Genomic DNA, 24,334 nt, shown 5'->3' with positions numbered 1-24,334 from the left:
CCTGGAAAGTTAGAGATTTAGGTAGAGGTGTTTAGGACTTGGATAGGGGGGTTTGGGACCTGGACCCTGGCACAGAGCCCAGGAAGACGCTGTCTTTGATCTCAGTCCATGGGAAAGCCTCCCAACACTTCAAGATGAATTACAGGCCACAAGAGTGTGAAAGATAGTAGTTTAGCTTATCACAGGGTAAAAAAAAAAAAAAAAAAATCATAATTTTAGGTTCTTTAGTATAGAAGTAAATGAGAGCAAGATAGAATATTTTAGACGTTGTCTCTTGCTTCTTCTTTCTTCTTCATTCACTCCATTTTTTTGCGGTAACGCTAGCACAAAGTAATTTAAAGAGATTAAGTCAGAATAGAGATGACCTGTTTAGTATAAGTAGTAAGTATTAGCAAGTAACTATAAATGAAAAACACGTAATAATTAGTATAAGAGGCAGCGACCTCCCAGTGCAGGGGGAGTCATCAGATGCCCGAGCAGCTGCACAGATCTTAGCTAAGCACAGAAAAAAATTGTAAGATAAGAAATAATAAACAAAGTGCGCAACCTTAAAAAATCAGAACCTGAAGACTTCATCTCTTTCTTCCATCTGGCTTAGGGCTTTTCAGAAAGCAAAGGACTTTAAAACCACCTGAATCTTGGAAGAAACACCCAAGAACTTGCATCCCTGGGTGGGCCCCAAAATAGGGCATAATAAGAGCCACAATAAGCCTTCTGCACGCAGTGAACACTGCAAACCCTCTAAAGACAAAAAACCAAACAGTCCAGACAAAATAAAAAGAACACTTCTAGCCAGAGCAACTAATCTCAAATTTGTCCCAAAGCGACAGATCTCCAAGAACCCTAGAATCTGTCACTCTAAAACCTGCTAGTTAGTGATCAAGACACCTCTAAGACAAATTCAACAACTGCACCCAAGCCTTTAAGCTTTAGTAAGAACAGTTAAATCTAAATCATGGGGGGAGCCATTTCCCAAGAAAAACTTACTATCCTATCTGCCCTACGGGGAGTGGTTTCTACACATCTTGAAGCCCTCCCAAAAAAAGAACTTCAAACATTGTTACTCTAAGTCTGTTGTAATTATCCTCAATGTAAGACCCGTATCCTATTTGAGCCAAAATTTTAGCAAAAAACAAATAAGGAGTTGTATCATAAAGCTATGAAAAAGGCCAAGTTAGATTTAAAGCTCTTGCCCGCAACTAAAATCATGTTAGAAAGCTTTCCCATAAACTAAAATCAAAGCCAATATCTTCCTAAGCTCTGTACCAGAGTCTTAGACCCCCCGTCCAAGTCCTAGACCCCTCTGCCTAGGTCTCTGACTTTCTAGGGCAACCAGAGGAATGCCCTGGACTCCATCAACCTCTTTGTCACTAAGTGGGAACATCTAATAGGCGAACATGCGGTGCTCCCTCTACCAGCTTCTCAGAGTGTTATACTCACTACTACTTTGTTTGAAACCACCTGGAGATATTTCCTCTAGATAAATGACAAGTGGACCATTTGACAGACAGCGGAACGTCTACAGAACAGGCTTACCAGGTTGCAGTTTTCTTGGCCTCTGTTTTTACATCTTGTGTTTCAAGGTTTCCTGAGGAGTCAATTTGAACACGTCACACCATCCACATGCTTTTCTACGATGTCTAAGGATGCATCTTTGGGAATTCGGGGATTTCCCTCTTAAATATCTGGATTCTTAATACCTTTTGTAGCCTTTGATAGGAGAGTGGTGGAATTATTTTACTGTGAGATAGTCTGTCACGTGATTTGAGCAGTGTGACTGCTTGGTGATATCCAGTGTTACAATGTATGTGCAGAACTTCTGTCCCAGAAAGAGAAGAGATTATTTATTTGAAATTAGAGTTCTTCAAGATTTTAATGCACATTTCTATCATTCTTCCCATTCTACCGTCTCTTACATGGTTCTGGTCTTAGAATGAATGAGGTTTAGACCTCAAGGAAGGAGAAGGAGTATTTACAGCATGTAATTTAAAGTTTATGGAAAGTCTGACTGTTGTCTGGTATGACCATTAGAAGAATCTTTGTCACATACATTCTATAGAATTAATTGTTTACTGATAGGAGCACTGGTACTGATTTCTTATTTTCCACCAGAATGTTAAACCAATTGCAAGTTACAAGTGAAGCATAAGGTTAATGGGCAGCTGGTATATTTGTATAAATTTTATTCTACTATATTTCTTGAAATAATAGGATTTGAGAGATTTGATATATGTCTGAAGGTAATATAACTTATGATATTTTAATGATATCATAATTATGATACATTGGCTGTTATGTAATTTTTTTTAAACAAAAAAAAATTATTTACTGTCATAGGTAAGTCAGGTTAGTAGTGAAGTTCTAATACGCAATAAATTTATGGCTTTTTGAATTTTCACATTCATATATCAAGATTTTTTTCTGGAAAAAGACTCAAGTTTTGTAAGATGCAGTCGATGCAAATTCTTGTACTTGTGAATCATTTTGTGACAGGTTGATATATGCTATGTAGCAGCTTTCATATTTTATGAATATAGCATTCTTTGGTACAGTCAGTAAAATGTCATCTGCTTGTGAAAGGGACTCCATGAAACTGGATTTGAAATAGCTTCTTTTGTGCAAGTTCCTTGAATTTATGTACATGGTAACTTGGCTTATTTTTTCTGCACCCTTGGTGTTGTGACTGGAAATTTTTGAAGATATGAAGAAAGCTTTCAAGAGCGTAATATGTGGATTTTTTTTCCACTAAGGTTTTCGTCTAGGGTTATTTCACTTTAGCTTGGGAACTGTTTCCAACTTGTTTCTCAGGCTTTTCTTTTGAGGAGAATAGCCTTCTGTTTTTATGATGCATTGAATTCTGAAGTATGCTTAACTTTTAAAACTGAACTTAAAACATGAAATTTAATTTGGCTCTGTATGTTAATTATTATATTTTATTGGATGATTACTTTCTTTTAATACTATTCTTTAAAAAAAAGTTTCTACTTCCTCAAACTTGCATGAAAAAAATGCTTCATGAAACTGTCACCTGATTTTCTTCAGTTCCATGAAGCAGCAGTTGATTGAAATGCAGATAACTAGTTTTCTTGTTTATTTTCATCAGTTTTTGTCAGAATCTTTTGAATAAGTAAGCACATCTTCTAAGTCATGTTGTATTTGCATTATTCTAAAATAATTGTCCCACTAAATATTTTCTATCTGATGATGATTATGATGTTTCAACATACCAAGAAATCTCTAAATCTGATAATAATAAGATGATTTTTCTTAATTTCCTTTTTAAGGTAAGAGGGGATTCTTTAAAGAATAAATGCTTGAATTAGGAATGTAGGAGGAGAATGTACTGTTGAGAAGACCAGAAGTTTAGAATGTGGAAAAATAAAAAAAGCAATTTCAAAAGTTGCAATAGTTTTTTTCAAAGATGTATAAATAAAGACTACTCAAATGGTGGAGTAAAACCTTTCCTTAAGGTCCACTAGGTCTCTAGTGCTATATGAGAGGTCGTGTATTTCTAAGTAGTGTCCCTGTTCCTTTGGATTATTACCAGCAGCTGGTAAGCAACATGGAAATGGACTTGGCAATGATGGGGTGAACAGGAACTTCCAAATTTGGAGATTTATTATTAAAATTATTCACCAGACCTTTGTAAATTTTGTGAAGTACTTATCTAGACAGCAAATGTTTCTACTAACTGGCTCACTTACTGTTCATTCATAAGATTCATATTAACCTTATCTTATGAAAAGCTCTTAACCCATCCTCTCTCTTCTTTTTTTTTTTTACTTCTCTGTATTGAAACATTTTGTAATATTTCAGTAGAGGATTTTTATCTCTGAGGGAGCAAGTTTTTAAAGGTTAATTTTAAGAATGAACTGAAAGGACTATTATAGCTGAAAAATATTGTTCTAGAGATTTCATATAGCTTTTTTTTTTTTTTTTTAAATGTAAAACTCTTGATTAACAGTAATCCATCTTCTATATTTGGCCATTGGAAAAGAAACTAGGTACATAAACCACCCAGACTGTATTACTAAATGTATAAAATAAATGCTTCTAGTGAAGTAACTCAAATTCTACATACTTTCTTAATCAATGAACCATTTTAGTGAGAGGCTGAAATTATCTCTTTTTGATGGAGGAGTATTGGCACTTCTTGAAATATCTGATGCTTGATTTGATGACGAAGGATGGCCATTGAGACTAAATTTTCCATATGACAATTGTAAAACAAGGCATTAATGAGGATAAGATTACATGGAGAGGAATAAGTTCCTTTATCTGGAATGATGTTTTCATTCATCTTTTCTGAAACAGAGAAGACAAACAATTGTGAACTTACTATTCTTTATGGCATGATGCAATCATCTTGTATAATATTTGTAGAAATGATTTGTTAATTCTTACTTATGTAGCAGGTTCAGATCCTGGTGATAGATCTTGTGTCAGAAAAAACACTGAAATTCTTTCCCCAAATTAAAGCAGCTAGTCTTGACCTACAGCGTTTTAGTAGGAACAGTATTTTTTAAGCTAAATATTTTATTTTTATTTTTGATTACTCTTCTGTTTCCCAAATATTACCACGTAATCCAATAGGAATTAGAGAAAGAAAGAACTGATCTTATTGAAGATGTGACTATGAACAAGAGGAGGATTAAAGACTTGGAAGATAATCTTTTATTTAGACTGACAAGCACTGAGAGTTCTCTGGCTGATGATGAGACTCTACTAATTGTATTGAGTAACACTAAGAAGACTGCTGAAGAAGTAACACAGAAACTGCAAACTTCTGCTGAAACTGAAGTACAGATCAATGCAGCCCGTGAAGAGTACAGACCTGGTGAGTGAAGGTAGTGATGGAATACAAATAGCTAGACCATATATTTAAAACATCAATACTTAAGAGTAGGAGAAATTGAGATCAGTATGAGATCAGGGAGACCAAAATTGGTGGGAGATATCTGTGTTTTCCTGTAAGTAAAATGTATCTAGGAGATATCAATTGAGCTATAATGGAGAAAATAGTTGATGTTATGCCTCATGGAATTTATAAAATTGAATGAATTGTTCTTTTTGTAGACTTCCTATTGCTCTATAAACAAGTGTATCAGTCATTACGGTGTTTAGGTATGTATGAGTTCAACACATTGACATTCCTTTACAGAGCTCGTATAACATTAAGTGGTATTTATATCTGTTCTGATGAATGCTTCATCATTTATCCTTAGGTTGTTATAGTCAGCACATGTAATGAGTCTTTTGACTTTTATCTGACAGATAATAATGTGAAAAAAACAGGGATAAAAATAGCTCTCTGTAATAGCCTGCATTCGAGGGAATGTGTAAGATGGTACAGTTAGTGTACCAGAAACATTGCAGATACTCTAAAACCTTTGCATTTAGAACTGAATGTCTGCTGAAAAGAAGTTAAATCAGTATTGGGTGAGCTAAATCAATATAGTTCATTTGACTTTTATATGACCCTTGTAAAAGTCTGTAAAAAGAAATTTATTTGGTTACTTAAACAGTATTTCAAACAGCCATAATTTTTATGTGTTCTGCTGATGATCTCAATATTGCAATGTACTATCAAGCTGCTCTCTAGATATGCTCAAACTTGAAACTTGGGCTTTACATTGTTTGCATTAATTACAGAAAAGATTTTTTTTTCTGTATAAGGATTAAATGAATGATTTTATTATTTTTTTGGCAGTAAAGAATAGAGAAACTCAAGGATCTTCAGTTATCATTAGTATTAAAATCACTTGTAGAGTTAAAGTTTTCTGCTCTGCATTTCTACTTTGAATAAATTTTTTCTTCTCTGTTTTTCAGTTGCAACTCGAGGTAGCATCCTGTACTTCCTTATCACTGAGATGAGCATGGTCAATATTATGTATCAGACATCACTTCGGCAGTTTCTGGGGCTTTTTGACCACTCCCTAGCCAGGTAATTTAGCTAGCAAGAAGTATCATTTGTATTTACCCAGTCCTGGAGGTGCTTGTATTTATTGTAAACTAATATCAGAAAGACTGTTGTTTCTTACGATCTTGATCAGGAATTGTCAGCTTAAATACCCATAAAACTTTGTCAGTTAGCAAGGCAAAGAACCTTCTAATGTTCTTACAGTCCTTCAAAATTTGCCATTAGTTAATAAAAAAAAAGCATTATACTGCATTGATTTTCATCTGGGCAAAAAAGCCTGATTAGAAAGGATATTTTTGTTACTGGTTTTCCTTCAATCTGAAAGTTGCTGTCAGCTTACTGTCTGATACTCTGTTTGTGATCTATTACTTTTCATGTTTTGAAAATACTGAACTATGGCTTTTTCCCTTTTGCATAGTATTCACTTCTATAAAGCCTAAGCAAATCAACTTTCAACTGTAGACCTTTCTTCTAACAGGTCTACCAAGAGCCCTATAACCAGCAAGAGGGTTACCAATATTATTGAACATATGACATATGAAGTATTCAAATATACTGCCCGAGGGCTCTATGAGGAGCACAAATTTCTTTTCACATTGCTACTTACTTTGAAGATTGATATACAAAGAAACAGAGTGAAGCATGAAGAATTTCTCACACTTATTAAAGGTTGGAACTATGAATAAATTTTAAGGACAGCACATTATTTTTATAGAAAATTTATGTATTTCTATCTCTTAGCCAGCATGCTCTTTCCTTTTGCACATGAGAAACCAGTCAATTGTAAGAATACGTGTTTATCATTCTGATCTGGTGGCAGGCAACATTATATGGTGATTCTGATTTATAGCAGTACACTGAATATTGATGAATATATCTTTGTAATGGTGAGAATTTAAAAGGAATATTGTTAGGTATCCTTTATGTCTGCTGCTCAAATACAATCAGGTATGTGTTTAACTTAGAAAAAATATTATTGTACTAAACAAATTATAGTAATTGCAGCAAATAGGAACAGAAAATGATGCTAACAGTTTAAAAGATTATTGGAGTCTCAGCTGCATGTGACAAGGTCTTGGCTTTGGTCTTGACTGCATACAAGCACTGAGTTCACTTGAAAGTTTGGATCCATTTTGTATTACCTTTTCAAGAGACTTAATTTTCTATGCAGCATTTATTTATGGATTAAATCTTTTCTTAAAAAGCATTTATTTCTAGGCACTTTGCATGAAAAACCAATAAAGCCTCGAAATATAAATTGGTTAAGAGTTCTGTTTAAGGTACATAATAGAAAAAAACCTAAAAAACAAACTAACCATATTTAAACTCAGCTTAATCAAATATGGCGTGGTTTTGTATGGTAGAAAACTCCTATAACATCATGATATAAAAACTGGATTATTGTATTTGTTTTTTCCCCTTTTATTTTGTTTATTTTTCTTTGTCTCTCCAAAAGTATAAAGAACTAATTTCAATTGCTTGCAGGTGGTGCTTCCCTAGACCTTAAAACTTGTCCTCCTAAGCCAGCTAAATGGATTCTGGATATGACTTGGTTGAACTTGGTGGAGCTCAGTAAGCTTAAACAGTTTTCAGATATTCTTGATCAAGTACGTAAGAACTTTTTAAAGTTGATCTCTTGTTTAACAAGTAATTGTCTGGTAGCTATCAATCCATATGGTGGAAAGTGGTTTATTTTATAGAAGAGAAACAAAACTGACAGCAGATAGCCACAGTTATGTCCCTGACTGCTTAATGCCCTATGTTGAAAAAAAAAAAAAAAAAGACTCAACCACCCCCAGGAAAATAAGAAGAGTGTAGAGTGTCCAGACTTTATATAATTATATTTTAAGACTGGGATTTAACTTGCCATTATCCAATTTATACATCACAGCTTTATTCTTATTTTGGTTGTTAGATTTTCTTGTAATCTCTGTTGTGCCTTCTCACAATATGTTTTATGATGCTCGTTCCAATATTTTTCATGTTACATGGAGTAAAAGTTAGGGGGGAGAAGGTGTTCAGCAAATTCAATACTTGTATGAATAGTCTTACTGGACACTATGTTTATTGTAGTTAATGGTAAATAGCTTTTGGTATAGGTGAAGAAAACTTTTCTGTGCATTCATGTAGGGAGAAATTATCTCAAAGCTGTGTCTGTGCCTAGCTATCCATGTTCTGACATAGCTATAATCTATTATATCATAATAGAAAATACTGATTAGTAGTTGCATTCTACAATAGCATACTTATAATCTGAAATTTTATCCTATCATTTCTAATAGCCTTATTAAACTTGTGGAAGAATATCTCTAAACAAATGTCTGGGTGTGGATTGCATGTCTCTGACTCTCATTAAAAGTTTATGACCTAGTGGCAGTGCAAATATGACTTGTCTGTTTAGTGATGCTTGCTTCTTTGATGGTATAATTGCAGATTTCCAGAGAAGAGAAACAGTGGAAAATCTGGTTTGATAGTAAAAATCCTGAAGAAGAATTGGTTCCTAGTGGCTATGGTCAATCTCTGGACTGCTTCAGGCATCTTCTTCTTATCAGATCTTGGTGTCCTGACAGGACCATACCTCAGGTATATTTATATAGCCTACATGACCTATTCGGGTTTCACTAGAATAATAGTTTCCAGATTGCAGGTTAGTACTATCTTATGTAATGCTAAACATCTTTTTAGACATTTATGTTGTACTTTCTGAAATTCTTTTCAGACCATTTATGTATTTTTTACAAGGGCAGTGATAACAAAATTATTCCAATGTATTGAGCAAGTATTATCCACTGTAGTGGATATCACTGTGGTGATTTCTTCTGGAATCATATGTGTTCACCCAGGTCTGCTTTTATTAGTTCAGAAGATATGTTTGGCTATCCTTGCTTATTCACTGGAATTTTAGAAGTGTCCCCATGTTAGGCTGAAGTAAAATATTTTAATGAACTTGACTGGCTGAGAGAAAATTGAAAATTATTTAACTGAGAAACTATTTCTTGCATGGAAGAATTAGATCCACTTTAAAAAAAAATCTTTAATAAAGTCTGCTCAAAGATCTCAATTTAAAGCCATTTATTAAAAAAGTAAAAAATAGAAGTTTATTAAATAGACCTTTTTTAAAGAAAAATAATCTTCTAGAAGCCTATTTTTAACCTTTATGTTCTTCTCCAGTACAAAAGAACAACAAATTATAATATTACTGACAATTCAGAGCAATTACTGATGATTTACTGAAATTTGAATGCATCACTTGAAATGTGGTATTAATTTTCTAGATGCATATCTTTAGACATTGTGATTAGATTCAGAGAAAAATCTCAGCAATTATTGGTGTAACTGCAGTCAACAGGTTAAGCAGTACTGTATAAAGAATACTTCTATGATATCTGCTATGTGTCTAAAACAGATCACGCAAGATTAGTTCCTCCCTGCTGTTAATGGGGCAAGGTAAACTTTCATCTTTCGATGGTTTTATGAAAATTGATAGTTTATAAAAAATTTAATGTTGAATGTCTTTTGTCTCTGAGAGGTAACCCAGAGGTGTTATGGGGAAGATTTATCTAAGATAAAAGGTGTGTGGTGGGAAAGAGTACAAGAAAGATAATCTCAGACTGTTCGAAAGAGCCCTTTCTATTCCTTTGTGAAAAGGAACAATAATCTAGAGTTTTTAAAGATAAATAAAGAAGGGATAAGAAATGGTTTTCACCAGTTCCTCTGGATCGTTGACTTAGTGATAGTTAATCATTGCCGCTGTTGATTTATTGCTTGTTTAACTGTGAAGGTGAGAAAAGCTTAAGAGATTTGAAGCCCATCTTTAATCCTTTCCTCCTATTTTTCTAGATTTTAAGGCTAGGAGTTGCACTATCTAATGAAGATATCCTTAAATCATTAAATTTTTTCTAAAGTTTTACAGAAGTTATGATTTTTATTATATTCTAATTATAGTTATTATATATAAAACAATACATACAGATATATGAAATATAATTATTTTTTAAATTTCAAAGGATTGTATAAGGCTATAAGAAATAGCACCTTCAAAGACAGTATGATGTGTTGACATGTAAAAATAAACTTGTGTATTTATATTTTGATATAATTTTTTTACCAAATTATTTCGTCTTCTGTTGAATTATTGGTAGTATTTACACTGGGAAGAAAAAAGTATTAAATGGTTACATCACAAGTTAAATTTACCCTTTTTAATATAGGCAAGAAAATATATCACTGACACTATGGGGGAGAAATATGCAGAGGGAGTCATCTTGGACTTGGAGAAAACATGGGAAGAGTCAGATCCACGTACTCCCCTCATATGCTTTCTTTCCATGGGCTCTGATCCTACGGACTCAATTATTGCTTTGGGAAAAAGACTGAGGACAGAAACGTGTTGTGTTTCCATGGGCCAGGGGCAAGGAATCCATGCTCGTAAACTTCTACAGCAGAAAATGGCTCACGTAAGCAACAAAAATCTGACATCCTTCTCTCTGTATTAAGCATTTAGAATAATCCTGCCATGAGATAATGTTGTTTGGCGGGTAGGTAATGCTGATGCAAACCCCTACATTTATTTATATAAGTGTCCTAAGTAAGAGAACTGTCTTTTCACAGTCCTTCAATTTGCCATAACAAGCTTCTTGATATTGTGCAGATGTTTTTCATTGAAAATTGAGTGCTTTTCATATAAAATAGAATTTTTATAGTTCATTGCAGACTGATGAACATAGATGAATTGATTTTTTTTGTTTTTATGGCTATGTCACAAGTACATATTCTTCTGTAGGCATTTCAGATTATTTTTTCAGTTTTTTATTTTTAGCAATATAGATGTATTTTGTTAAATGAAGAAAATTAATTCCAAACATGCTATTGATACTTACATAAACTTGATGAAAAAAAATGGAAGTATATAGCAAGTTATTTTGTATTGCTGTAGTCTGAATTTGGACTTGGGAGGGACAATGTAGTAGCACAGGCATTTTACAGGAAAAGGAATTAAAGAAAAAACTATCTGTGAGAAAGTTGATATGTTCCAATTTGTCATGCTTTGCGCATCAGGTTATACTACTGCTATGCCTGCTCACGTGAAAATACTGATCTTGCTCTCCTCTGTTACGGGCTTCTTTTTATAACCTGTTTTACTCTGACTTGCTTAAGATTCTTGTTTGATAACTTCTCACAAGGAACTAAAAGCAGATCAAATGAGAAGAAACCCATTCAAAAATAGGGGAGAGGAGCACCTTTTATTTAGTTAATAGAAATACAGTTACTTTCCCTCACTGTCTCACAAGCCCTCAGTGAAGAAGTATATGAGATGCCTATAATGAACTAGAGTAATTCATATAAGAAAGTTTGACATCTGTTGATTGATAGCAATAGATTAATTATGTATGTTTATTTGATTATTTTGCACGCCTGGGACCCTTGTGAGGAACAAGGTTTAGCAGCATGTTGCTCTATGGAGCTACTCTTGAGCTGTCTTATATAAGTCAAAATTTATCAGTTTCTATCAGCACTGTAGACATGACAAGGTATGTTTTAAAAAAAATGGAAACAAGGTATGTTTCCATTGAAATGGAAAAGATAGAGACAATTTGAAAAGACCAGATGAGACAAGTAGGGACCACTTGTTCAGGTGAAAAAACCAAATAAGCTAACACCATCTTTAGAAGAAACAGCCCACAGCTTAGCTCCCCTCAAGGAGTGATTTCAGTTTGTGAATAATGTTGATGATTTTTTATATCTCTATTGTTTTAAACTAGGGAGGTTGGGCACTTCTGCAAAACTGTCACCTTGGACTTGACTTTCTGGATGAGTTAATGGACACTTTAATAGAAACAGAGACTGTTCATGAAAGCTTTCGACTGTGGATGACAACAGACATTCACAAACAGTTCCCCATCACGCTTCTTCAAATGTCAATTAAGTTTACCAATGAACCACCACAAGGGCTCAGAGCTGGACTAAAGAGGACATACAGTGGTGAGTGATAGAACGGTAATGAGTTAAAATTAAATTTTTGACTGGGATGCTATTGTGTGATCATGTTAAACTGGTAGTAGGTGTAAGCTAGTATGAGGAACTGACCACAATGATGCCAGGACATATCTTAGTTTTTGTTTTGAAAATTAAAAAGAACAGAAGAGTTGCTGACATTCTGTTGCCAGAACAAATTGGATAGCAAAACAGGAAATGCCTTTTCTTTTCTCACATGTTGACTCCTAGTATCTCAGTTAAAAATGTTTGAATTTTTAATATTCTGTCTTTTGGCAGAAAAATGACATCGTTGGCTATCAAGTGCTCTTTACACTACACAAAATAAAGGACAAAGATTCTCTGCAGAAAGAAACTTGATGTGAATTCAGCTATTAGTAAATTGTGGGGCTTTTTATCCTGAAGTTTACTCTTTTAATTTGAGCAACTTAATAACATGCTATAAACTGTCTCCTGCACAGAACACTTTGTGGACAATAATTTACCCTTGGGAGAGGCAGAGAGCCAAGTGAATATCTTTACAGTGATATTTTAGCACTGACTTGAAGTAGTTTTGAAAAAGACAATTACTGTGATTATCATAAAGCCCATTTGCAATCAACAGGTGTCAGCCAGGATTTATTAGATGCCAGTAAAATGGTGCAATGGAAACCACTTTTGTATGCTGTAGCCTTTCTGCACTCCACTGTTCAAGAAAGACGCAAGTTTGGGTCTCTGGGTTGGAATATACCCTATGAGTTTAATCAAGCTGATTTCAATGCTACTGTGCAGTTTGTTCAAAACCACTTGAATCGCATGGATACCAAGAAGGTAATTAATGATTTTGTGGGAAAGGTGGATTAAGATGATGGATCTTTCTAGTAGTGAAATGCATGTAAATGCTTCCTAATAATGGAACTACAAGAGTGATTTTAACTTGTTTTTTCCACAGTAATTCAGTATTTCAACTATACCTGTCTATAGCAGCAGACTTAGACTTCTAATCTAGTGCATATTTAATTTCTGTATTAATGTCTACATTAAAAAAAGCCTTCCTAGCCACTTCAGAAATATAAACCTCAGAAGTATAGACCTTCTTTTCAATTCTGATTAAGTCGATTATTTAAAAAGGGATATTTAAAACACTCTATTGTTTAAATCTATTTCAAGAAAGAATAATAATATCTGCCCCCCCATCTTTGCAGCAAGAAAAGATTGAAAGTGGTTTTAAATGATTATACAAGAATGTCTCCTACGTTTCTCACTTTCATATGGTCAGTTGTCATACAGAGAGGTCTGTGGCAGAACAATTTGCAGTTGGCATTTTAAGTGAAAGGAGGATTCAATTGTATCTGTAATCTTCTTGCTATCTTCAAGATGATCTTGAATTTGTCAATGAATTATATTTTGAGAAATCCTTGCAGCTATTCTGGGAATGCAAAATTATAATGAAAAAGAGAGTAACAGGAAAGTAACTTTCTTCCAAAGAACAGCAAAAGTCAAAGTAACTTTCTTCCAAAGACAGATGCAGTACATCGGCTGGTTTTACTAAGGCAGATCTAAGTAAATAAGAATAGGATTAGCTAAAGTCAGTGCTTTCTGCTTGGTTTTAGGGGATCTCCTGGAGTACTGTTTGTTACATGATAGGTGAGATCCAGTATGGTGGTCGTGTGACAGATGACTTTGACAAAAGACTCATGAACACTTTTGTAAAGGTTTGGTTCAGTGAAAATATATTCAGTCAGGAATTCAGCTTCTACAAAGGATACAGCATACCCAAATGTACTGTGGTGGATCAATACCTTCAGTACGTACAGGTTGGTAAATGAAAGCTAATTACTTGTTACTCGTAAGTTCCTGATTGCCTATAATTTTTCTTTTTTGTCTGAGTACCTGTATTTTCTCTTTCATTCACAGATTTTTAAACTGATTTCTAGCACTTTGCATATCTGTTAGTGACAACTAATTACTGTTATCAGTAATCATCTTCATGACAGCAAGACATATTTTTTCTTTCATGCAGATTGCTTGTGGTACACACCTAAAGTTATTAAGGAGGGCAAAGAATGGAGTCCAGATATAGGGTACAACCTCTTTGAAATAAAAGTTGTATATATATGAGAGTAAAAGTTTATTATTAAAACAGCACATAGTTGTTAAAACACATCTAGCTTGGTGTGATTTGGGCTGTGGCATGACAAATAGACCATAGCAAGTTATTTGGCTTAAGACTATTTGAAGAAATCTAGCTTCTTATTTAAGAGTAATCAAGGGTTTTTTCTGTTTTTTGTTTGGTGTGCTGGCTTGAAGGCAAAACCAGCGAGAGACTCCAAGTCAGAAAAAAAACCAATTTAATAGGAGAGGAAAAAAAAAGTAAAATAAAATAAAACACATGCAATGGTACAAAAGATCACTGACAGAGTCAGAATACAACCTGAAACCGTGGTGGTAGCAGTCCAGATGAAGTGGTCTTGTTGAAGCAGTGTTCTTGCAGAAAGGTCTGGTAGCTCTTGTCCTCTGGGAATCCAGTAGGTAAGGCTGCCTGTGCTGTACCAAGGCCCAGATTATATCCAGGTGGGAATGCTTGGCTCCTCCCCCTGGGCAGAGCATCTCACAATGGGCTGATATCATTTTATCAGTTTTGTAATGGGTCCTGGACTGCCTATTAAACAGAGATAGCTCCTGGAGGGGGTTATCTATGAGTCATGCAGGACGGCATTGATGGGCCATTAACAGAAGATAGTCTGGAGGGAGGGGGCACGGGAAACAGTGGTGCACAACTTAGTTTCAACATTTCATGTAGATGGTGATAGAATACATACTTTGGGCACATTTTACATTGTAACCTAGGACATTTGGTTTTGTTGTGTGTTGAGTTTTATGGGTTTTCATTTGGGGAATTTTTTTTGTGTGTGTTTTTTTAAATGATTTTCTTCTAATTCTCGAGTTTTACTCCTTTTATATTTTACCATGTAGAGCCTTCCTGCTTATGACACACCAGAGGTGTTTGGTTTGCACCCCAATGCGGATATCACCTACCAAAGTAAAGTTTCCAAAGATGTACTGGACACCATCCTCAGTATTCAGCCTAAAGATAGCTCTGGTGGAGGAGGTGAAACTCGAGAGGCAGTTGTAGCCAGACTGGCTGATGATATGCTGGAAAAACTTCCTGCTGATTATGTACCATTTGAAGTGAGTTAATGAAATTCTGGCAAAAACATTTTCTCCATCTTGCCTTTTATGGATTGAAAGAAAAAACCAAAAAAACCCCAACAACTAACAACCAACAACATTTCTAAAAGCATTTTTGAATTAATTCATACAGGCAATACTTGGTATTTTAAAGAAGTGTGACCAAACTATTAATGTTTATAATGAAGTCGTTAAACGTGTGCTGAAATGCTTCTGTAAGAACTTTTTCAGAAATACTAAACCTGTTAACACTTAAATTGTCATTTGCTCTATGGGGGAGGTAGGATCATCAGCTTTTAACACTATAGGTTGTTGACACTATAAAATTTCTAGTTATGTTCATGCAGCTGTTTATTTGTTAATTTTACACTTTTGATTAAAAATATATCGGTGAATTTGGTAAGAATACAAGACTGCCTGGTACTGTGATAGTTCAAAGTATCTGGGGCAATTACTCTTGATTGGTTTGTGCAGAGAACCTTGGAATTACTTGTTGGAATTAAAGCTGAATTCCTTGAACTAAGGCAAGCAGCCTACAAGTGTCATTAGCTCAGAGAATGATATACAGATTGAATAATGACTTGGACTAAAAATATAGCCAGTCTCAGCATCGTAGACTTCTCTTGGAACAAATCCTGAATTTCTCTCTTTGCAATTCAAATTCAAGGGAGGTGCCAAACTGACCATTTAAGCTCGTAAATAAATATGTTATGTCTCAAAGATCATATTGGGGTGTAACCTTGACATGGATCTTTGGTTTTCTACCAACAGGTAAAAGAAAAACTAAAGAACATGGGGCCTTTTCAACCTATGCACATATTTTTGCGACAGGAGATTGAACAAATGCAGGGAGTTATTTCTTTAGTGAGAAGCACTCTGACTGATCTAAAACTTGCCATTGATGGGACAATAGTTATGAGTGAAAATCTCAGGGATGCTTTAGACTGCATGTATGATGGAAGGATTCCTGCTAGCTGGAGAAAGGTAGGTGTACATCACTTGTTCTGGAAAGAAATAAAAAAATCTATTTCTGAAGAGACTATATTAAACTGCTAGACTTAGAGTAAACATGTTATCAGATGAGTTTCAGAAGTGTTAACCAGAGCTGTGCAACTGCTGGAATAGATTTCATGCTAAAATAAACATAGTCAAAACAAGCCTTCTTTAATTTATAAAAATCGAAATGAATGTGAGGGATGCAGATATTTGCCATTTTTAACAACCTGTTGCATATTGGCAGGATAAAAAAGCCAGAGAGAGGAGATAAATTTAAAATATGATGATAGATTTTAAAAAATAGCACCCACATTTGTGGACTACGCTGGTGTTATTTATTGAACATATATAATTTATATGTGTTCCTTTTCTGGGTTAAGTAGAGGTGGCTTGTCCATCTTGGTCAAAATCAGTGTGCTTTGAGTAATAGCCACATATTTATAGAATAGTAGATGCTGGAAAGGATCTATGGAGACAGTCTAGCTTAATCACACTTCTGAAAGCAGGGTCAGTTAAAGCAGGTTTTCCAGGAGTCTCCAGAATCAGAGAGGTGGAACCCATTCCACTGTTTGATCACCTTCACAGTAAAACCCAACCAATCAACCAACTGCCAGCCAAACAAACAAAAAACCCCTTAGGCTGAAACAGAAATTCTGACATTTCATCTTGTTCCCATTGCCTTCTCTCCTATTGTTGACAAGCATTGTGCTCCATCTTCTTCCGTTCTCCACATGAGATACAGACATATCCTTTGAGCCTTCTCTTCTGGCTAAACAATCCCAGCTCTCAGCCTCTCCCCATAGAAATTGTTTTCAGGGATAATTATAGCTGTTAACGGCAACTGATGGAAAGAAAAATGGGGAGGTTTTTTTGTTTGCTTGTTTTGTTTCTACTGACAAAGTGTTTTCATGGTACAAAACCTAGATGTAAACAAATGCTTCACAACACAGCTATATCTCCACGTAGTCCAAGTTCAGTTTTCCTTAGGTTTTATTCAGAAGAATAAAAATGGAGAACAGTTTTACAGAAATTATGTTGTCTTGATATACTGACCTTGGAATTATAAAGACATGTATGCAATTTTTCTTCTTAGTTTATGCAGCTAACCTTGCAAAAATGTAATGAAATAGACAATTACTACAGAGAGCATTGAACATGTAAATGGAGTAGTAGACATGAATTTGAACAGAGAAAGGATTTGCTTCAGGTTTCAGTGGGATGCAAAGTTTAAGCCTCAGATTAAAATCAAGACATGATAGATAATCTTCAAATATGCTTTTCTAATAGATTGTTTATTATCATGGGAGGATTTTAGCTTTTCTTGACAGCAGTATGCTATTTTAAAATATGCTTACTGTTTTTAGGCATCTTGGCCTTCCAGTACACTTGGTTTCTGGTTTACTGAACTTCTAGAAAGGAACCACCAGTTTTACAAGTGGATTTTTGAAAGTCGGCCGAACTGTTTCTGGATGACAGGGTTTTTTAATCCTCAAGGATTTTTGACTGCAGTGAGACAGGTAAATTGGTTTTGAAGTCTTATTCTGCTTATTTTTTTACATCCTTTTAAAATATATTGTCTGATGAAGGATGAGTTTTATGCACATGGGAAGATGTGGGACTGTCTAACATTTCCTGAGTGATGTGCTCTTCCTTCACACATACTTTCTCAGTCTGTCAACCACTTATGTGTTAAAATACATTTCCTGTGTTGACCAAGGCCCAAATAAGTAGAGAATAGCTCACAACATTATTATGGTAGACTAGAAAAATATTTAGTCTCAGGTTTCCATTGAGATATCTCTGAGAATGGTCATTAAGTGTCATGAATTTGTTTTTTGTTCTGTGTTCAGTACTTACCTGACTGGAGACTGGGCAGAAAAGCTATTCGGAATTAGTCTTACATTTTGCTTCAGCTGTTCAGTAGCTGATTAAGCCCTTCTTCAGGAAGTGAGGAAGACTTTTCTTAACTAATGCATATAATAGTTGATGTGCTTGCTAATGTATGCACGTTGACTTGGTGATTGTGTTGCAGTCATGGCAAGTTTTTTACTTTAAAAGGAAGCGATAAATGCCTGTGTTGGTCAGCATAAAGGGACATACTGGAGACAGTAAGTGTTTGGAATGTGTAAAATTAAAAAAAGAATACCCAGGTGAAAAAAAAAGCCCATACTTTTGGAGAAGAGAATGAGGATTTGTGGTGTAGGAAAAATATCCCCTCTTACTCTGAGATGTGGGTAGTGTAATCTAAAATTTCAAGCATATAGCCTCGGAATTCTGCAACAAAATATTTCTTTTGAGTGAATAGTCCTAAACTGGGGCTATCTTTTTCATCCAAGATTGTGCAAAAGGTCTACTAGCAGGATCCAAACCAGTTGGAAACTACAGAATTTTCTGGTTCCTTAAAAAGGAACTTTGGATATGTAACAACATAATATCCCAAGTAAATACCAAAGTGAGTTTCTGGGCTTTGCTGTATGGTAAAACAAATAGAAATGAGAAAGAGCCAGAATGATCACTGAAGTATAAACCTTGAGTTCTTTTAGATCATCCAAGTAACTACAGTATGGGGCAAGCATTTATTACAATTACTTCAAACAAAGATTTTTTTTAAGCCATTGGAAGACCAGGATAAAACTTTGGTTTGCCGTAACTTATTTGCATGGGATAGTTACGAACTGGGAAACTGAGAAATGAGTGTTGTCCAATGCATTAACAGGTTTTTTTGCAGTCTCTTCAGCTGGCTTTTTAGCTGTGTGAGTTCTAACTCATTAAGAATAGTGTGTGAGTTCTAACTCATTAAGAATAGTTACTGAAGAGTAGAGGGGCAGGAAAAGGAAGGTAACACCAGAAAATATGTTTCACTTACCACGTGCAGGTAATGTTTTCTCATCAAATATGTGAAATTTTTGTCTTCACAAGAGCTGGCTACCATGGGCATTCACTGGTTGAATTACTTGGTATGGTCTTTGTAAAAATACTGTAAACTTTCTTGTAGTGCCATGCCTTCACTCCCTCAGAGAAAAGTCAGACTTCTGTGAACATGGATATTGTAAAGAATTGTTTTGTTTTGTTTTTTTACTGAAGAGGATATGTTATGACCATTCAAATTTATTGCTAATAACTGCTGGGAAAAAGAGTTCTGTGCTCATGTGCAAATGTAACCACCTAACTTTTTTTCTGGTTTGGGCAGGAAATAACAAGAGCTAACAAAGGATGGGCCCTTGACAGTGTAGGGCTGTGCAACGAAGTCACTAAATGGATGAAGGATGATATCACAAGCCCTCCTTCTGAAGGTGTCTATGTCTATGGGCTGTATTTGGAAGGGGCTGGTTGGGACAGAAGAAACATGAGACTGACAGAATCTAAGCCCAAGGTGCTCTTCGAGCTGATGCCAGTTATAAGGATATATGCAGAGAATAACAGTAAGTAACAGTATTGTTAAGGATGTTACTTCCATTGAATTCAATATAACTTTTAATTTAACTGCTTTGAAATCTTTTGGGCTGTAGGGATTTCATGAGACTGTTGCTAATCATTGTATACATAGCAAATCTCTTTCAACAGGGGAGACTTCCCAGTCTTCCACTGAAAATGTGTTTTCAGACTTGCTTCATAATTGATAGTAGGCACTTTACCTAATATCTAGATTGGTCTCTATACATGGTCTTAATGGTGTTAAGAACTTTGTAACACATTTATAGGTAAGCTGTGCATATTGCCAATATGTATCCCAGATTGAAAATGCCATCTTTCTTACACATAAACTCTGTGATCTCTGTAGCCTCTGTAATGTAAATCTAAATCATCTCTTTCACTCATGCCAAAAATGAATGTAATTTATACATATATATATAACATATATCTATAAAAAACATATGTAACATATACCTAAGTGTGTATATACAACATATGATATACATGGATTAAAATATAATAAGAACACCAATTACTCTAGAGTGTCTATTTATGTGTCTTGCTTTGCATCAGCTCCTAGGTGCTCATGTTAAACATTAAACCTACAGAAATTTCAAAGCATATATGTCCTTCAGCTGGCAATAGCAAATAGAGAGCAGTGTACTATTGAACTTGGATTCAGTTTTCCATTTGCCTTATGATCATTCACTTAGGGCCCTATTTTTTCAACTTAGTTTAATTGCTCTTTATGTCTCTTTTGTCTTTTCAGCTGCAAAAGATCCACGTCTGTATTCATGTCCCATCTACAAAAAGAGCAGTCGAACAGATGTGAATTACATTGCTGCTATGGATCTTAAAACCCGTCAGCCTCCAGAGCACTGGGTACTCCGTGGAGTAGCGCTTCTGTGTGATGTCAAGTAACATTTAAAAAAAAAATTCCAGGAGTTCTTTAGATACACAGTGGAACACTTCTAAAAATTTTTTTTCTAAATCATAGACTCCATTATGGTATTTTTATAAAATTGTTCTCAATAAACCTCTACAGTAGGCTTATAAATGCTATACCTTATAGTGACATAAACTTTGATGTCTTTGAAAAATCATGAGAAATATTTAGTGTTCCTATCACTTATGTGTGCATAAGCACTCCTCCTGTGTGCCTAATTTTACTTTGAATAAAGATTAATTGACTTGAACATTGCTACTGTTTGGTAGTAAATATTCTTCTATCAGGACTTACCTTCAAGAGGGTAAATGCAAAGCTGTTTGTATGTGTGTGTGTATTTGCGGAAAACTAAGCCCTGTCACTCATTCATATTAGTTAAAATTCCTCAAGATTATGGTCCAAGATTTATATCCTAGCTGATAGTTTGCTTCCTGTCTAAATAAAGAAGGTAAGGCTGGAAAAGTATCACACTTTTTTCACTACTAGGAGAACAAATTCATTGTGTTACATAGGAAAACAAGCATTTGACAGCTGCTGAAATTCGCTGCTATCTGGCTTAGTGCTTATAAATATGTAATGGTGCTGAAGCAAAAAGCTCCATGGCAATGAATGGCTATGTTTTGGTGTGCTACTACACCAAATTTGAGTTTCACTTCATTGGCATTATTAGCGGATGGATTTATCTTCCCCTTTCCTATCCCCTTTCCTTTTCTGTGTCTTTCCCCACACACACTGAGGAGATCTCTTAAGACAAGTCTTCCCAGCCCTGCACTAGCAGAAGGCACTGAATACCCATAACCATCAACCAGCCCAGGCACTGGCTCTGTCACCTGGCTGGAACGTTTGTATCTTCTGTGGTGGGTCAGGGCTTTGGATCATCTCAAGATAAAGGCACCATCTGCACAAATTTGCAAAAAGCAGGGGTCCTGGGTGGGCCTGGGAGCTGCACTGCAGAGAGCTGCTCTCTGGGCTGGAGCCCTCTGACCTGGCTCGGACCTTGTCATGCAGAGCTCCGGATTTAACGTAGTGTAACTGCTCCGTCCTGTTCTATTCCCTGCACTCATCTTGAGGCAAATGATGCTGAGGCTGTTATTTTTGTGAAGTCCCAGGGAGTTTCTGATCAGAAAACACATTCAAGAACACATGACACAGAGGTTACACCTGGAAATAGGATATTATTTTATTTTTGTTTTTCTGAATCAGTTTCAGAGCTGATGCTCACAACCATTCCCACAATGTGCATGTGTAGCCAGGCGCAGGCTGATGTGTTCTTCAGTTTAGCTTGAAAAATCCCCTGTAGTAAGGCAAAGGCAAATGACAGAGCTGTAGAATGGAGCAGCAGGAGTACAGGCCCAGCAGGTCCTGTTTCCTGGAAGGGTCACAACATGGAGAATGCGAATCAGTAGCAACAATACAAAAGGTGTGGACTACCACCGGCCTGTTCCAAAGTGTAACACCGATCAATGACAAACACACTTTTTCCTTCTGAGGTGTGCCTCATTGCTGTGCTCCCAGAGCAGGGATGCATGAACAGCCCTCTCATGTCTGTCCTGTGCTTGCAGGCAGGAGAACTGAGAAGTGGCAGTTGTGGATGGATGCAAGAACCTCATGGAAAATGGAAGCAAGGGAAGAGCAGAGTTCAACCCCACTCCAGGTTTGCAATGGGCAAGAGAGCCAGAGAGAGCCAGGGCACGCGTGGTGCCTTGGAGGTGTGAGGGCAGCAGGCAAGAAGGGAGCCACAGGGGCCCTGAGGAGCCCTGACAAGGGGCTGTGCCCAGTGCTACAGGAGGACAAGAAGCAACCCCCAGATCACCCTTGGGGCAGACGCTGGGAGTCTGGAAGGCTTCCTGGCCACAGCTGCAGGCCACGACAGGCCATCTTCACGGGGCATGAGCAGCAGGCAGCAACCGAGCCAAAAGGGACTGAAGGAGCCCTGAAGAGTGGTCATGCACAGTGCTGCAAAGGAAGGCCAAACTCCCCAGGGACCAGTGCCAGTCTGTCCTGGGGGAACATTCCTTCTTGACCCCAGGGCTACTGATTGGCCATCCTGGAAATGGGCTCCGAAATTAAGGGACCCACTGGAAACACAGGTCTCCTTAGAGAACCACATCCCATCCTGCTTGTTAACCAGAGACAGCTGGACAGGACCACCCAGGGTCAGCCAGGCCAAGTGCCAGTGGCTGGATGGATGGAGTCTCCAAGGGTGCTCAGGTAAGTCCCTGATCCAAAGAGACAGATGACTGGTGGTTTATTTTAACCTTTCCCTCTCTTAATAAACCAAAAGTCTTCCAGGGATCTTTAAAAGACCCTGCCCTTGAAAATGACACAGGGAGGGAAAATGACACAGGCAGGGACCAGGTGACAGTTTGGTGCTGCCCTCAGCACTGAAGGGGGTCAGTGCAGGGAAAGAGCCAAGAAAAAGCTCAGACCAACACACACATCCAATAGAGAGCCCCGAGTACTGGGCTCATTCATCAAGGCAGCAGGAACTTGGCTTTTAGAAGTTTCACTTCACACTGAACATGATACTAAACTTCTGCTCAGCTGGCACTGATTGAGGTTATGTGTTTTTAGGGTTCATGAAGGTAGGGATGCTCCTGGGATGTGCCTAGGGCTTTTTCACTAGAAGGCATTTCAGAGAAGATGGTAAAGATGAGGCAGGAAAACTCTCCTAAAAATCCCCTTCTCTCCCAGGCTGGTGTCAAGCTGCAACTCACTCTGGATCACTTCCCACTAGTTTTAGTAAAATCATCCTAAGGAGGCAGAAAATGCCCAGCTGCAAGTCTGGCTGGAGTGGTTTGCAGCTCCCTGAAAGCTGCAGGCAAAGCAGCTTGGGAAGCACAGCAAGAACAGAGAGACCTGCCCTTTCTTGGGTGGCAAGCACTACCACAGGAGAGAGAGATTAAAATGCAATGACAGTATAGATTTTCTCCCTGTTTTTGACTGGTTTGCCCAAAATTGGACTTGATGCTTCTTTTTCAGTTGTCTATCCATTCACAGCTTTCTTTTTGAATGGGATGAGAGCAACAGTGGGTTTTAATGGTCACTGAGCTAATGACCACACCATTGTGCGCCAATCCAATGGGGCTGTGGAGAAGATAAAAACACCTGAACTTTAAAACGACCTGGCAAGTAGTGTGTGCAGAGGCTGGCATGGAATGTCAGGATGTTCCTCCCTCTCCAAGTGGTGCAGGCAAGCAGCACTGAGAATAGAGAATATGGGCTGTCATCTCACCAGATTTCAATAGGCCAACCCATGTGCCTGATGTACACAGCACCCTCCCATCACAAAAACCTAACACTAGCAGGAAGCAAGCTTCTCAGGGAGAAGTGCTTGGACTAATGACTTGAAATGATTCTGAAAGTCAGAGGCATGAACGAATAATGGCACAGCATGGCCGACGCACCCCATTTTTTCTCCTGATGCCGTGTACCTGCAAGGGAGAAAGGTCTGCTATGGCAAATTTTGGAAGGCAGCCAAGGCTGCCAGTACAGAACAGCAGAGTGTGACATCAGCGGTGGCCACGCACTCCATGGATGGCAACCTAGGTGAGCAATGCACTGTGACCTCACATCCCTCACTGCTTATGTCTGGGCATGGGCAGAGCCTGGCTCAGACTTGCTCGCGCCTGGACTCCTGGCAAGCGTGTCTGGGAGGACTGGAAGCCCGTGAGGTCATTGGGAGCTGCTGCCAGCAACTCTCAGGTCTCACTCACGAGACTGTGCCTGTTTCCCTAGCCCTACGTGGTTCGGGAAGCCAAGTGGTGTGGGTGGCGCTTGCAGCAGCACAGGTGAGCGGTGCAGGAAACATGCCTACAGGGCGGCCCTGGGGTGGGCGATGGCGTTTGGGGTGATGTGAGTGTGTCCTTCTGGAGGGGTCTGGGCATTTCTTC

At 37.1% G+C, this 24,334-nt stretch overlaps 1 protein-coding gene across 2 annotated transcripts in view; it reads left to right on the top strand.

The window, feature by feature from the left end:
• DNAH5 (dynein axonemal heavy chain 5) overlaps window positions 1-20,584 on the top strand; it is a 136,214-nt gene extending 115,630 nt beyond the window's left edge. For both annotated transcript variants that reach the window (XM_040076784.2, XM_040076790.2), the window contains 14 exons: window positions 4,594-4,837; window positions 5,830-5,944; window positions 6,399-6,589; window positions 7,406-7,527; window positions 8,354-8,503; window positions 10,132-10,377; window positions 11,683-11,902; window positions 12,519-12,724; window positions 13,507-13,710; window positions 14,870-15,085; window positions 15,857-16,069; window positions 17,446-17,598; window positions 19,272-19,503; window positions 20,265-20,584. In XM_040076784.2, coding sequence (XP_039932718.1) covers window positions 4,594-4,837; window positions 5,830-5,944; window positions 6,399-6,589; window positions 7,406-7,527; window positions 8,354-8,503; window positions 10,132-10,377; window positions 11,683-11,902; window positions 12,519-12,724; window positions 13,507-13,710; window positions 14,870-15,085; window positions 15,857-16,069; window positions 17,446-17,598; window positions 19,272-19,503; window positions 20,265-20,416 — 2,664 coding nt within the window. In that variant the 3' untranslated portion in view covers window positions 20,417-20,584. The remainder of the gene's footprint in view (window positions 1-4,593; window positions 4,838-5,829; window positions 5,945-6,398; window positions 6,590-7,405; window positions 7,528-8,353; window positions 8,504-10,131; window positions 10,378-11,682; window positions 11,903-12,518; window positions 12,725-13,506; window positions 13,711-14,869; window positions 15,086-15,856; window positions 16,070-17,445; window positions 17,599-19,271; window positions 19,504-20,264) is intronic.
• Window positions 20,585-24,334: the final 3,750 nt, after the last annotated feature.

Source organism: Hirundo rustica, chromosome 1 (genome assembly GCF_015227805.2).
Source record: "Hirundo rustica isolate bHirRus1 chromosome 1, bHirRus1.pri.v3, whole genome shotgun sequence".
In the NCBI taxonomy this organism is placed as follows: Eukaryota; Metazoa; Chordata; class Aves; order Passeriformes; family Hirundinidae; genus Hirundo; species Hirundo rustica.
Note: the sequence above shows the minus strand (reverse complement) of the source record. Positions and strands in the feature narration are given on the sequence as shown.